This window comes from Amaranthus tricolor, chromosome 7 (assembly GCF_026212465.1).
Source record: "Amaranthus tricolor cultivar Red isolate AtriRed21 chromosome 7, ASM2621246v1, whole genome shotgun sequence".
NCBI lineage: Eukaryota > Viridiplantae > Streptophyta > Magnoliopsida > Caryophyllales > Amaranthaceae > Amaranthus > Amaranthus tricolor.
In genome coordinates this window covers 12732758-12747419 of record NC_080053.1, presented here as the reverse complement: position 1 = coordinate 12747419, position 14662 = coordinate 12732758, and the positions used below count along the sequence as shown (strand labels likewise).

The 14662-nt window shown below is 33.1% G+C and overlaps 2 protein-coding genes across 2 annotated transcripts; one reads left to right on the top strand and one right to left on the bottom strand.

Annotated features, from left to right (window-relative positions):
- Positions 1-324: 324 nt before the first annotated feature.
- LOC130818778 (kinesin-like protein KIN-10B) lies at positions 325-5225 on the top strand. Its single transcript, XM_057684979.1, has 14 exons — positions 325-695; positions 786-954; positions 1373-1766; positions 1856-2061; positions 2285-2589; positions 2671-2737; positions 3071-3214; positions 3321-3399; positions 3496-3785; positions 3887-3933; positions 4020-4041; positions 4494-4556; positions 4636-4674; positions 4754-5225. Exons 1-14 carry the CDS (start codon positions 478-480, stop codon positions 4796-4798), a joined length of 2088 nt encoding a protein of 695 aa, XP_057540962.1. The 5' UTR covers positions 325-477; the 3' UTR covers positions 4799-5225.
- Positions 5226-11028: 5803 nt separating this feature from the next.
- Positions 11029-12280, bottom strand: LOC130818777 (metallothionein-like protein type 2). The gene is made up of 3 exons (XM_057684978.1): positions 11990-12280; positions 11693-11770; positions 11029-11363 (listed from the first exon to the last, which is right to left on the bottom strand). The coding sequence occupies exons 1-3, from the start codon at positions 12052-12054 to the stop codon at positions 11270-11272; spliced, it is 237 nt and encodes a 78-aa protein (XP_057540961.1). The 5' UTR covers positions 12055-12280; the 3' UTR covers positions 11029-11269.
- Between the last annotated feature and the right edge of the window lie 2382 nt (positions 12281-14662).

Sequence of the window (14662 nt, the reverse complement as noted above, 5' to 3'; positions counted from 1 at the left end):
AAGCCCGCAGTTTGGCCCAGCCCGGCCACATCAATGTGCAGTTTTTTCTCATCCGGCCCCGCCCGGTGTTCGATCACCTCTACTGCTAACTATCGGTCATTTGCAAAATACCCTAAAAATAATTAATAAAATAATCAAAATAAAAAAATAAAATCATTAAAGTTAATAGACCTATAACTATAATAACTATAACTACATGTCATTAACTTGATTGGTAAATGACAGTTATTTACAACTATCCTACATAATCGTGATTTTGTCTCGACTCTCTCCATAATTATACTATTAAACCGGAAAGTCGGTTTTTGAATTCTGAATCACTGATTGCAATTCAAAAAACAAACGGTTACTCACTGCTTCAAAGTGCAGACGACGAGAAAAAAGAACATTAATTCTAACCGTCACATTTCTCTTTCTTCTTCAGTCTCTGCTTTCCCCCTCATTTATCTTTCTCTTTTCCTCCCAAGATATTCTGCAATGGCGTCTCATTTGAAATCCGTAACTCCTGCGAAATCCTCCAAATCAAACACGATAACATCAAAAGTTCGTGTCGTTGTTAGAGTGCGCCCTTTTCTCGCCCATGAAATTGTATTAAAGGAAGAAAATCAAGTTCCTTGTGCATCGATTCTGGATGATGATGCTCACTTCGACTTAACAGATGAAGTTTCCGTCCATCTTAAAGACCAAAACACCAGGTTAGGGTTAACCTGTTTCTACTTTCTGGGTTTATTCTTTTGTTCTTTTTGTTAGATTTTTGGTTTAAAATGATTGGATTCTGTTTTTAGTCGACAAGAATGCTTTAAATTGGACGGGTTTTATGGGCAAGACGAAAACAACATCGCAAGGATTTACGAGAAAGAAGTCGAGCCTTTAATTTCAGGGATTTTCCAAGGCTGCAATTCTACTATCTTTGCTTATGGCGCTACTGGTAGTGGCAAGACTTACACTATGCAGGTATCCTTAAATCACCTTTACTGTTTTGTAGTTCATATTGAGATTTAGTGATCCTTGTTATCCTATTGTGGGCAATTGTTTCGTTTTCGTAAAATGTTTTGATAGAGTATATAATATCAGAATAACTAAGGTTTGTAGTTAGAGTTTGTATATGCACATTTTATTTTAGTGGTAGTTCTGGGCTTATCTTAAACCTTTACACTTGTTTTTGGTTTCAAGAAATTTTAATTGAACTGAATTCCATATTTTAGGAAAGGAAATACTTGACAAAAATTGATCTCCGAAACTTATTTTCCATAAGTAAACAAAAAGAGATGCACAAGATCTGGGGTAGGATAATAGTTTTAAATATATATATTGAAACAGTTATGTTTCTTATTGTTGGAATTACATAGAAGAATATTGGATGATCATGCAGGGGACTGATTTGCAGCCAGGGTTGATACAACTAGCCATGTCTGCTATACTATCAAAGTGTGAAGCCACAGGATGCATTGCTGAGATATCATATTATGAAGTTTATTTAGATAGGTGCTATGATCTTCTAGAGCTCAAAGCAAATGAGATTTCTGTGTTGGATGATAAAGAAGGGCAGATACACCTTAAAGGACTATCTCGTGTCTTGGTGACTTCAATGTTCGAGTTCCAACAAGTCTTTGCTCGTGGCATCCAGAGACGTAAAGTTTCTCATACTGGTCTAAATGATGTTTCTAGCAGGAGCCATGGGGTACTTGTAGTCACAGTATCCAAACCTTCTGATCAAGAACAAGAAGCGAGTGTTACCGGGAAGCTGAACCTTATAGATTTAGCAGGTTGAATAAATACGCTACAGTTAAATGATTGGTGTCCTACGAGTTATGTGATTTCTTCAGTTGTTAACTTGATATGATATTAATATTAGGTAATGAAGACAACAGAAGATCTGGCAATGAAGGAATCAGGCTGCAAGAAAGTGCTAAGATAAATCAATCACTGTTTGCTTTATCCAATGTCATCTATGCTTTGAACAACAACAAACCCTGGGTTCCATACAGGGAGAGCAAGTTGACTCGCTTACTACAGGATTCACTTGGAGGAACAAGTAGTGCACTGATGGTAGCTTGTCTGGTATGGTTCTAAATTAAAAGATGAGTCAATAGTAATTTAAAGTCTGTAATTTTGATTATAGAAATTGGTTTTGTGCATATCTATTAAGAGTCCATACACACGGTCAAATGAACAAGAAATTTCTCTGACCAAATCTTTTGTAGGATTACTGTCGAGTTATTTCCATGAATAGAGTCTCTTTTTTAATATAACTGTATCTTTTAATAGTTTTATTTTGTTGCAGAATCCCGGGGAATATCAAGAGGCAGTTTATACTGTTAGCTTAGCAGCTCGTTCACGAAAGGTCTCTAATCTTGTTTCCTTGACACAAAAACAAGAAACTCCAAAGGTTAAGATTGATATGGAAGCAAAATTGCAAGCTTGGCTTGAGTCGAAAGGAAAGATAAGAAGTTCTCAGAGAAAGGATGCATTCAGTTCTCCTTTTCACCTCAAGTCTCCTAGTAACCGCAGTTGTATGAACAAACAAGCAGTATTGCATAGCTCCGTGAAGGAGAAATCTGCAAGACAAAGAATCACCATTACGGACAGGTGAGCATGTTAGAATAGTTTTCTTGCTTGATGGTTAAGCTACTACATGGACTTTCTAATCTAGTATCCAATGTTGTACAGCTTCATGTCTATGCCCCCAAGTAAACTGTTTGATGGTGAAGTAGCATCTGATTCTTTCCAAGATGATGTAAGTAAGAGGATTTATTACTTTCTTTTGTACTATGCCAATGTTTGATTGACCAAGTTGTAAGTTTTTAAATCTACCATACTGATACTTCTCGCATTGCAAAAGGGTGAAACCCTATTATTTATAACTTTCATATCTTGTGGTTGCAACTGAGTTTGGCAACACAACACCCAGATCACCCTGTTATCACATAACCATGACCACTCCCATATTCGCCAGTGAAAATGCATATTGGCACTATGATAGGCATTACTTTGTCAGTTGGGATGGTCATGAATTAAGTTCTCATGGAACTTAGTAGGTGCTTTGCTAACATTTTCAATGTTATTGCAGAGTGGTTGTGCTCAGGAATTGCAAGATTTTAAAAACTTAACACTAAGTGGAGAAAATGAGGTTCAGAAAATTCTGGTAGATAAGCAATCAAATAGCAATTTAGCATCTCAAGATTTGGTGATCTCTGGACATTGCTTATCTGAGGTCTGCATAAGCTCTCATCCAATATAAACTAGCGTTATTTTCATGAATCTGCGTAAGTTCTCATCCAATAAACTAGCTTTCTCAAAATTACATGCTTTGCTGACAGGTGAAGGAGGTTGTTGCTAACGATATAAAGCACCATACAGTGAATGCCACCAAAGTTGCATCAGCAGCCTGTTTGCCTGGTAACTGCTTTTATGTCTTAGGATTGTGTTTTTTGTTCTAATCTAGATGGCGCTAAGGATAAGTTTAGTTCATGCATAGGATTTTATTTACTGCAGATGAGAGCTTGGAGAAATATGAGGAAAACAATAAAGCTGGAAACTTCTGTCAATTGCCGCCAAACAGGCTCCATATCAATGGATGTCAGAGTCCAACGAGGATGGCTTTAACCCCAGTTAATTCCAATATAACAAAAATGACAATTAAAGAAGTCTCATCTAGAGATGATGTGCTTTCACTGCTCCTTGATTCGGATGCTCCAAAAACTCCTTTCATTTTGATGCGGGAAAAGTTTCAAGATTGTAACACACCACTGGATAGATTTAATGCTCGTACTTCCAATTTAAAGGTACTTTTTTTTCGTAATTAATATGAAGCTACTGGTCCTTACTTGTTCTGCAGATCTATCAGTAACTTTGCTAACTGCTTTCTTCTGTTTATTGTGTTCAGAGCCATCTAGTTCAGGAGTACATTGATTTCCTCAATACCGCAACTAGGTAAGGTCTCTCGGTGTTATTATTGAAAATTTGAAATCCTTATCTTGTTTTGTCGAAGTTTGACGAATGTGTTAATTATCTGATAGGGAGGAGCTGGTGGAGCTCAAGGTATGTGCATGAATAATGGTTCTTAGTGGACCTGTCAAAATAGTTGGCCGGTTGATTGGGTTTTAGATCGGTTCTTTTTTTTGGTTGGATCAATTTCACATTGAATGAGTTGCAGGCGGGTCAAGTCGGGTTTGAGTCAACCCAATGGGTTGCTGACTTTTAACTTTTTTGCTCATTAAATTTTTTTTTCAAAATATGTATGTAATTATTTTGTTTTGTAGTGGATCCCGGCTAAAAATGATTGTTGAATTAAAAATGGTGAAAATGGGTCAATACAGTCTTAATTTTTTCCCTTTTTTGGTTGGGTTGTCTTCGGCACAAGTTGAAACTTCTGGGTTATAAGTTATAAAATCACTAATTTCTGGTTTTGTTCCGAGTCAATTTTTGCTCGGTTCAAAATTTGACTGTTATCAAAAAATTCAAATTTCTAATCAAGCTTGATTATATTATAGGGCATCGGAGTGAAGCGAGCAGAGTACATCATCGAGCTTAGAGAAAGCAGTCCCTTGAAATCGGTAAAAGATGATGAAAACTTGAAATGTAATTGTTTTTTTCACTGTTTTGACATATTTTAACAAGTCTTGTTTGGTACAGCTGAGTGATCTAGAGAAGATTGGTCTTTCATACAAGCAGGTGAATATTGGTAATATGTTGGAATTGTATTTGGAGTGTTTTGGTTGAGCATGGCTAAGTTATGTATATGCATATGCAGGTGCAGCACTTGTTTAGCAAAGCTGCAAAGCGCGTCTTCGAATGAATGAACATATAATGAGTTCAAGATGTAGAGAATGTTTACTGACTGACTTGTAAAGGGTATTGTCTATCTTTATTTTAATGTTTGTGTGTGAAATGTTCTATCTTTGATTATGTGTAAAAGGATTCAGCTGTATATTTTTGGAAAAGCTCTTGAAGCACCCTCTGAGTAGTTTTTTGATTCTCCCTTATTTTTTTGATTATTCCTTATTTTTTGATCTTCTTGTAGACCCTCCGAGTAGTTTTTTTGTTGTGAAAACAAAGGGACTAATGACTTTGGGTTGTACCAAGTCTGAAACCAAGTGGATTTATTTTTTGTTCCATATTATCCCACTATATTTACTTTATAATATACCTAGACGGTAAACCGTAAAACATAGACTTTAATTTAAACTTTTTCCAGATAACGACCAGAAAAAAGTTCTACTTGCCTACTTAAAGGCATAACACGGAACAAAGATAATATATCATCAAGCTACGCTTTATTATGATTGTGGGAATTGCCAAATGATTTTATGAAGAGGGTTCAAATTCTCATTGATGATGGCTTTGAGTTACCGGTGAGTGGGTTATTGAGGTTTTTTTCATCATAGAATTGGTTTAGATTAGGGATCCGCCCTTGTGGTGGACCTAGATGGGTATCTGGGTAGGCCAGTGACAATACTTAAATTTAAAAAAAAACTGAAAGATATGTTGCAAATCAAAGTCCACCGATATTTCAAAATTGGGAGGAAATTTTATTCATGGCTTGTTTTATCCAAAGACATCAACAACATCATACAAGGGCAGCTTTTGTGTGGATTATATCAAGCCATCACTCAATCTTATTTGCAATGCTAGTTTAATGTTGGCGCACCACCCTCATTCAACAAGCAGTTTTTAATCCACCTTTCAAAGACCATCCTTAGTCAAGTATTGTCTTAATCAAATCTGAATTTTATTTACTAGCTCTTAGTTTGTGTTTATTCGAGTCGAACCTTTTATGTTCAGTGTTAGTTGTTTAGTTAAAAAACATCATGTTACTTTAAGTATTTTAGAAGTCTTTAGGCAAGTATCAAAGTACAAATCAAGAAGCAAACAAAGACGAAGATCAAGCAAAAGCACGAAAATGAGGTCTGAAATTTCAGTTAAACTTCAAGCATTTTGGGCGTGTGGAATACATGCTTAAAATCATCATCTTCAAAGTCATCATTTTAAAGTCCTTTTAGTCCATATTAGCTAGGTAGTTATTTCATGTAAGCAATATTAAAAATCAAAAATTTTAGTTAGTTATTTTAGGTAGTCATTTTCAGTTTTTATGCAAGTTACTAGAAGTTATTTTCGATTTTGTAAGTAATAAATCATGGAACGGAAGTTATGTGAGAAATTGCTTACAGAATGGACACATAGGAGGCGATTACCAAGAGGTTACAACCGGCCAAACTGTTAACTACCACACGTCTTATGGCTGGCCATTAACCCACGGTTTCTTAGTCGGTTTTTAGTTAATTTTCTTTCATTTTGCTTTCCTTTATCTATAGTTCAGAATATATTACGTTTTTAGTTGTAGATGATTAATGATAAAGAAAACTAGAAACGCTTTGTTTCAATCCTCGTTGTTTGTATGATTCTTGGATTAGAGTTGTATTTGCAAAATTTCTTAAGCTTAGTGTACTTGGCGCCTACACTTGTGCCTTAAGAGCCTCTTTACCTGCTACATGGATTTATAGTGAGTATTGAGTTAGCCATTATCATTTCTTTCACTATTGTGTCGAAAATCAATCAAAAAAAAAATCAGTTTCCCTACCATGCGAAATTCACAATTACATTCCTTCATTTTTCTTTCTTTCGTTCCTTTGTTGAAGCTTGTAAGAACCCCTAAGTGATAGGCGATCTTACAACAGATTGTTCTCTCCTTCTTTTGAAAAGTTTGTCCTCAAACTTAGTACTTGGACATGAATTTTGCCTGCATGCTCATGTACACCTAAAGGCCATTGTTCGCCTTTGTTAGCACCTTTTACATAATTCTTGAACGTTTCTCTATCATCTAGACTGTTGTGAATGTCAACTTCTTGAGGCTCAAGTTCAAGTTGTTTAGGTGTATTAGGTGAAGTGAGGAAAGGTGACATTGTTTCCATATTAAGATTTTGTGGAGGTGTAGAAGAGGTTCTAATGGGGATGAGAGTTATGTGTTTACAGTCTTTGGTGAAGGAGTAAGTGTTGTGGTAACCATCATGCATTACTTTTCAATCAAAGAACCAGGGTCATCCCAATAGAACGTAACAAGTATCAATAGGCAAAACATCACACCAAATTTCCTCTTGATAAACTTTGCCAATTGAAAAATGGAGTAGAACTACTTGTGATACTAGATGGCTTGATATAATCCACACAAAAGCTATCCTTGTATGACGTTGTTGATGTCTTTGGATAAAACAAGCCATAATAAAATTTCCTCCCAATTTTGAAATATTGGTGGACTTTTGATATGCAACAAAATAGGTAATAAGGGGTAATTTTATTTATTAGTTTGAGAGATATGAGTTGGACTTTAGTTCTATCCTCAAATAAGGGAAATTAATTGGGCTCTAGTGTAAGCTAAAACAATTTAGATTGCCTATCTTATAATTTTTTTTAATAATCACTCATTCTACAATTATTTAACTTGTATCTTTGTAAACAAAATTGAGCAACTCTTATATAAGACCATCTCATGGTGAGACATTTAAAGTGGCTAGTTTATACATTTAAAGTGAGTGTTTTATTTATAAAAGTGTCGATTTATCATTCAACATGTATATTTCTTTTGTTCCTCTGAAGTATATCCTTACTCTTTGTATGTTTTTTGATTTTTCAACATAACATTAATTTTCAAAAAAAAAAGGACATTTTAATTAAGTTGATTTTTTTTTTTTTCCGTTTATTTAGTTAGTATTTGTATTGATTTCATTTTGATTAACTTGAAACTTGGGAGAAGTAGTTTTATTTGTAGAAAAATTACCTAAAATAATCCAATATTTTTTTGATATTAATAATTTCATCTATTGATTAACTATGAATAATACCCTATGATCACACCATTTTTCAAGTATCCAATCTTCAAGAGTACAAACATTAACTCTCAAATAGGGATGGACATGGGTTGAAATATGGGTCGGGACAAGCAAGACCCAGATCCAGACCCTAATTTTTTTTATTGGACCATGATCCAGATTTGTAGGGTCTGAAAATTTTAGAATCGGAACCAGACCCTTAGGATCTGGCGGGTCTAGGGTCTGGATCTAGTTTCCTGAAAATTTTTTTAAAATATATTATGAAGTACAATTTTCGACTATTCGCACAAAATTATTTAAACATTTTCGACTAATGAGGATCTTCTAATACTTTACACTAATTGAGAGAAATATATGAATTTTCCCAACATTCAAGCTCTTATAACGAAATATTATCAATTTTTTTATCTTTTAAAGTGTATATACAACGACCAAATTTTAAATAACATAAACCGATAAAGTTTAAAATCACTTAATGTTCAAAAATATAACAAAATTTCAAATCAAGTAATTAAATACACATGATAGTTAATATATATATATATATATATATATATATATATATATATATATATATATATATATATATATATATATATATATATATATATATATATATATATATATATATATATATAAAATTTAATTTTTACTTTTCAATAATTACTGTTGATATAATTTATTAATTTAGACACTGCTATTACTAAAATTTTATATTTTATATATTATAGTACTCACAATATATTTCTGGCCCGGGTAAATAAAATACCCAATCCTTAAATTTCGCCACCCTTTTCATTTTTTCGCCACCCCCTTTCCTCATGAAATTACGTTTATGCCCCTAAACTTTTAAAAATTTCAAAAATGCCACTCCCTTTTAATAATAATAATAATAATAATAATAATAATAATAATAATAATAATAATAATTAACTTTTTTATATTCTTAAAAAAGAATATAAATAAAATTAATAATAATAACAGTAGTAATAATAATAATAATAATAATAATAATAATAATAATAGTAATAATAATAATAATAGTAATAATAACAATAATGAAATTAAAATTAATAATTATTATTCAAAAAAAAAAAAAAAATTGAATCGCCCAGAATTAGGCGATTGAACCGTGGGTGAGTCGCCCAAAATTGGGCGATTGAACCATGGTTCAATCGCCCAATTTTGGGCGACTCACTTTTTTTTTTTTTTTTTTTTTTCTTTTTGGAAAATAATAATAATAATTTATAGATTAATGTGGTCTATTAGCTCAGTTGGTTAGAGCGTTGTACTAATAACGTGAAGGTCATAGGTTAGACCTGCACAAGCCAGTTTTTGCGCGATTGAACCATGGTTCAATCGCCTAATTTTGGGCGACTCAATTTTTTTTTTAATAATAATTATTAGTTTTAATTTTATTATTGTTGTTGTTATTATTATTATTATTATTATTATTATTATTATTATTATTATTATTATTACTGTTATTATTATTAATTTTATTTATATTCTTTTTTAAGAATATAAAAAGTTAATTATTATTATTATTATTATTATTATTATTATTATAAATAAGAAATTTGTAAGGAGTGGCAATTTTATAATTTTTTAAACTTCAAGGGACAAATACATAATTTTGTGAGAGGGGTGGCGATAAAATGAAAAGAAATGGCGAAATTTAGTACTCCCATAAAATATGAGGGCTGAAAATGTAAATCAATCATTATCCTCAATTAAGAGTCAAAAAGTGATGATAAACAATGTAATATTTGTTTGTTGATAATGATTTTCTTTTTCGTTAGTAGGTCCCACTGTGGTGCATAGTTTGCTTCAAAACGACGACGATAAAGAGACATCCATCCCTTAAACAACTTTCAACTTTCATTGAATCAATGGCCACTACCTAAGGTTACTATTAAATTCACATGCAATCTGTTTCACTTTTGTGCTGATTTAAGGAAAGGATAAGGTTGAGGTCTTGCAATCCATATTCCTTTCACATTTTATATTTCTATTTCATTCTATTTTCTTTACAAATTACTCCGGATTTTATTTTATTGAATAATAAATTTATTGGAAGAAAAATAGGGACCATAAATATTTAAAAAATATTAAAAGAATGTTAGTGGAAAAATATGGAGACCACAACTAATAAAAAATATTTTTATAAAGTTAATGGAAAACATGTGAGGACCATAAGGAATATAAAAATATTAAAATAAAATTAGTTTATATGGGGATCATCAGCATTATTAAAATATCAAAATGAGGATGTTCAAGGTTATTTTTGTCCAAAATTTGAGATACAAATGAAAAGATTCTCTAACAACAAAAGAAATACCAAAATGAAAAGTGAAAAAAACTTCTTTAAAGAACGGAGGAAGTAGCAATTTTGAATTTTCCTTTCCTTTTTCATTTTAAATTTTATATTATTTAATTCCTATAAAATCAAAACAATCAAAATGATGCTCACTTATATTCACTGTTATTGTCTTATTTAATTTTAACACATTTGACAATACACATATTCAATTATAAATATCTCAAATTGTGTTTAACTAAAAATTATAAAAGATTCGTGTTAATAAAATTTACATCGAGAAGAGTTAAACAAAATTTCATTTAAGTATGTTTTAACTTATATATTAACCATAAAATATACTCCATTTTAAGACTGATTAACAAATAATAAAAAAAAATCAAATTGAACGATAATAGTAAATAAGAGGAAATAAGCTAAAACAAGAAAAGCGGAGATAACACACATTCTACCACATCTCTATGTAAACTGACTAGAGGTGTTCAATAGATAATAACCCGTTTCGTTATTGACCAAACCTAATAACCCGTTTCCTTATTGACCAAACCGCCTATGACCTGTTAAAATTTGACCCAACCCTTAATTCGTTGAGTCGACCCACCCCATTAAACACATCTCGGTTCTACTTCGATAACAATCTTGAGTGAGCTTTCCTTTTGATTAGGGGCGTACACGATCAATTTCTTCTTGATTCTGTTCAGTAACCGTGCCAGTCCACATTGATTTTGATTAAAAATCTTCCAAATTAAATCAAGACAAACTTTCTAAAGGCAAATCGGGTAATGATCGGCCCCCGACTACTTTTGTTTGTGATTACACTTGGGTAATTTCAGAAATCGATTTCAGTTCAAACAAAAACTAGACTACCAATTTAAAAAAGTGTACTAATAAAACCACATATTATATTAACTCAAACACTACATAGAACATCAATCATACCACACTTCTCAAGGCTATGACATAAGTTATTCTTAAAAAAACCCTAAATAGAACTTTAAATCACAAGAATAGTGTCTCAACACTTGATCTTGACACAATTGGGAGTACAAATATATAGTTATTACACCATAATTATAACGCTGCTCCTATTAGTTGGCTCTGCGTCTTTCGGAACATAATCATCTCATTTGCATGTGCAAGGGTCGCATTTGCAGTTGTCACCGCAAGGGCATCCACCATTCTCGGCAGCTACTCCCATTTCTGATCCCTCCACATACCTGACAATATTCATATCCAATTAGTAAGTTAAAAAACAAATTATACTTCGAATGTTCAATTTTAATTTCTCGTTCTTAAGTACAATAACCAACTCGACCAAAAGCTTAAGCTGATGGTTGAGGCTCTAGGATATGTTACATGCCCCCTCACAACCCTTTAAGCTAGAAGAGCTCCGAAATCCGAAAATCATAATAACAATCAATTTTCTAATGATGAATTCTTAAAAACAAACTGAAGAACAAAATTCACATGTCCAAGAATCTCAACTTTCACGCACGTCACCAGAGTAATCAGAGACGGAAAATCAAGGAATATGAAAAGCACTTACGAGATCTTGGGAGCAACACCAGAGACGAGGACAGTAGCGTTTTGAACCTTCTCATCAAAGTCCGGGAACATCTTGCATCTGGATCAATCAATTTTACCAAAATATAAGGCTACTTACAACAATCAATGAATTCTAATAATTACTTCTATAACGAAATTTAAAATCAATTAAAAGAAACAGTCATCAACAGAAATAATCACAAATCCTGATCAACCTCAATTTTAAGAGAAACATCAAACATATAACCTCCATGAAACTGAAACAAACGATCAAAAGAGGAAAAGGAAGAGAGTTCACCCTCCGCAGCCGTTGCCGCAACCACAGTTAGAACCACATCCACAGTTTCCTCCACAGCAAGACATTTTCAAAGAGAGAGAATTAAAGTCGGCTTTGTATGCGATAATATCTAAACAGACTGTAGTGGACGGATATTTGAAGAGAAAGAGGGCGTAATTATAACAATACTTGAGGAGAGAGAGTGTGGTGAAGCTACCGTCCACTTGTCCTCATCGTAACGGTTAAAATCTCGAGCTTCTGCCACCGTCCATTATTGGCATCCAAGTTGAGGAAGCTCTATCTTCCACGTAATAATGGAATTTTGTGTCCTTTTATGGGTTTTGCTAGTATGTTCTTCACTACCATATTGTTCAATCTTGATGTTGACTTATGGGATTGACTATGATCTTATCATTTCTTAATGGCACGCCCTTACAATTTAGCAGATTTTGCATTTTATCCATTATAGTTGTAATATGAATTTGGTAAGTAGTAAATAGGACACCGAATATGAAAAGTTATATCCACCAATAATTATAGGGTTAGTAGGAAAATGATAGATATGAGGATTTATCAGTCACAAATCCAACCACATTAACCAATACCAACCAACCCTAAAGTTTTTTAGAGATTGAGCTAGGGATGGCAATGGGTCGGACTCGGCTCGGATTTTACATACTCCGACTTTGCTCCGGATTTTAGTCGAATTTTTATTTTCAGTCCACCTCCACTCGGAGTCGGATTATGCATACTCCAAGTTTGCCTCGACTCGGACTCTCGGACCTCCAACGGAGTCGGATTATTATCAAACTTTATCGTTGTGATATTGTACTAATGATTTAAAGCATACGAAGTTAACAAAATATATTTTTCAACTACAATTTAACAAAAAAATATGTACTTTGAATTCAAGTTTAACATGAAAAATATTCCTAATACTACAATTTAACAAAATTTTCTCGCATTTTGATTTAGCGTATTTTATTTCTCTTGATCTGATTTGTCGTATTTTGATTGATTGATCTACATAAAAATGTCAAGTAGTTTTTCAAAATTGAAAATTACAATTAGTATGAGAGAGAGCTTGAATTAGTCACGTTTAGAATTTTAAAGGAAACAAAATATTGGGTTAAACGTCAAATTCAAAATCGGATTTCCTTCAGGGTCGGAGTGTCGGATTTTTAATAAGGTCCAACTCCGGTCCATCTCTAACTCGGATTCGGATCGTGAAGTCGAAGTTAGAGTCGGATAACCTTTTCCTCGGATCGAGTCGGACTAGGATCGTATTCGGACTGAATTGCCATCCCTAGATTGAGCTCTCCTACATATTCGAGGAACAATAAAGTAAGTGTAAGATTTGGGCGTGGGCTACAAACGAGAATAGAAAATATGCAACTAATAAAATGATACAAAAAATGTGTTAATTTTATTTATCGTAAGCGCAGAGTGTGTATGTGTAGTTGAGGGCTAAACACTATAAAGCTAGTTTAAAGATTTAGCCTATTCTAATTGTCACTGTAACACTCTGGCCCTATCAGGCTACCGGTGATGCTATACAAGCCCTACAGACCAACACAAATCTTTTTAGTATAATTTAACCTCACTTGTGCACACATGAGAAAATTTTCTACGAGGCCATCCATCCTAAGATTGCTCTCAACAAGCACGTTTAACTGTGTAGTTCTTAGAAAATGAGCTCCTTAAAATAAATATGCACTTTGTTAGTAAGCGTAATATACAAAGTTTATGTTTCGAAGTTCGGATGAAAAAAAAATTTGGGAAAGCTCAGTTGAATTACTTGCGAAAGTTCATTTGAATTATTTAAGAATCCAATTGTGTTATAATGATTTAGTTTTTGGAGATGAATCGCTAAAAAAAGGTAATAGAAAGTATTGTGGGAAGTATTAGACGTTTGTGATAGCATATAAATTAAATGATGGAGGGTAAAACTAAAATATATGAAATCTAAGAAAATTTTAGGATATTAATCAAAGTGTTAACTTATGTGCAAAGATCATCAAAGAAAATAATGATTTTGATTTCTAGATATTATTGAAACGTTAGGTATTCCAGTAGAGAATCTATATTTTTGAGAAAAACTTGAATGAAATTTCAGTAAGTTGTTTGAGGTGATCAGAGAGTTAAATTTGGTTGTAGACTCTCTAAATGACTATTAAGGTAAAAGTAATCTTTATGATTAAGAAGGACTCAATTAATTTGTTATGAGTGAATAATAAGTTGAATGATAAAAAAATAATCTGGGAATAAGATATGTTAAAGCAAGTGCAAATAATTTTAATGATGACGTTAACTTAAAAATATAATCGAACATGCTTTGTCTTGTACTTTGGAGAGGGACGATAAAGATGTGTCGGATATGGGTGGATTAAGGTTTGGAACGGTTGATGAGAGTTGCTTGATCAAAGCAACAAGGAAAGAAGCAGATTGTGAGTGGCTCAACCAGGCGCTCGATTGAGCAGAGCCTAGCTCGACAGGTAAAGTGGTGTTGGCTCGGTCGAGCAAAATAATGTCCAGAACAAGTCAGTAGCTTCAGTGGAAGCTCGCTCGACCGAGCGAGGTAGTGGCTCGGTCGAGCGGTAGTCGAACAGACTACATTGGATCCTGTTGTTGGTCAGAATTTGTAGTGACTATGCAATAATGTGGTGCATTACTCCATTGTTTAATGTAATGTTT

Bases quoted from the DNA above. Each gene is read 5' to 3' on its own strand.
- LOC130818778 (XM_057684979.1), top strand. From the start codon at position 478: ATGGCGTCTCATTTGAAATCCGTAACTCCTGCGAAATCCTCCAAATCA. The intron at 3,786-3,886 runs GTACTTTTTTTT...TATTGTGTTCAG, and splicing joins CTCGTACTTCCAATTTAAAG to AGCCATCTAGTTCAGGAGTA. The intron at 4,042-4,493 runs GTATGTGCATGA...ATTATATTATAG, and splicing joins AGGAGCTGGTGGAGCTCAAG to GGCATCGGAGTGAAGCGAGC.
- LOC130818777 (XM_057684978.1), bottom strand. From the start codon at position 12,054: ATGTCTTGCTGTGGAGGAAACTGTGGATGTGGTTCTAACTGTGGTTGC. The intron at 11,771-11,989 runs GTGAACTCTCTT...TGATTGATCCAG, and splicing joins TGCGGCAACGGCTGCGGAGG to ATGCAAGATGTTCCCGGACT. The intron at 11,364-11,692 runs GTAAGTGCTTTT...GAATATTGTCAG, and splicing joins GGTGTTGCTCCCAAGATCTC to GTATGTGGAGGGATCAGAAA.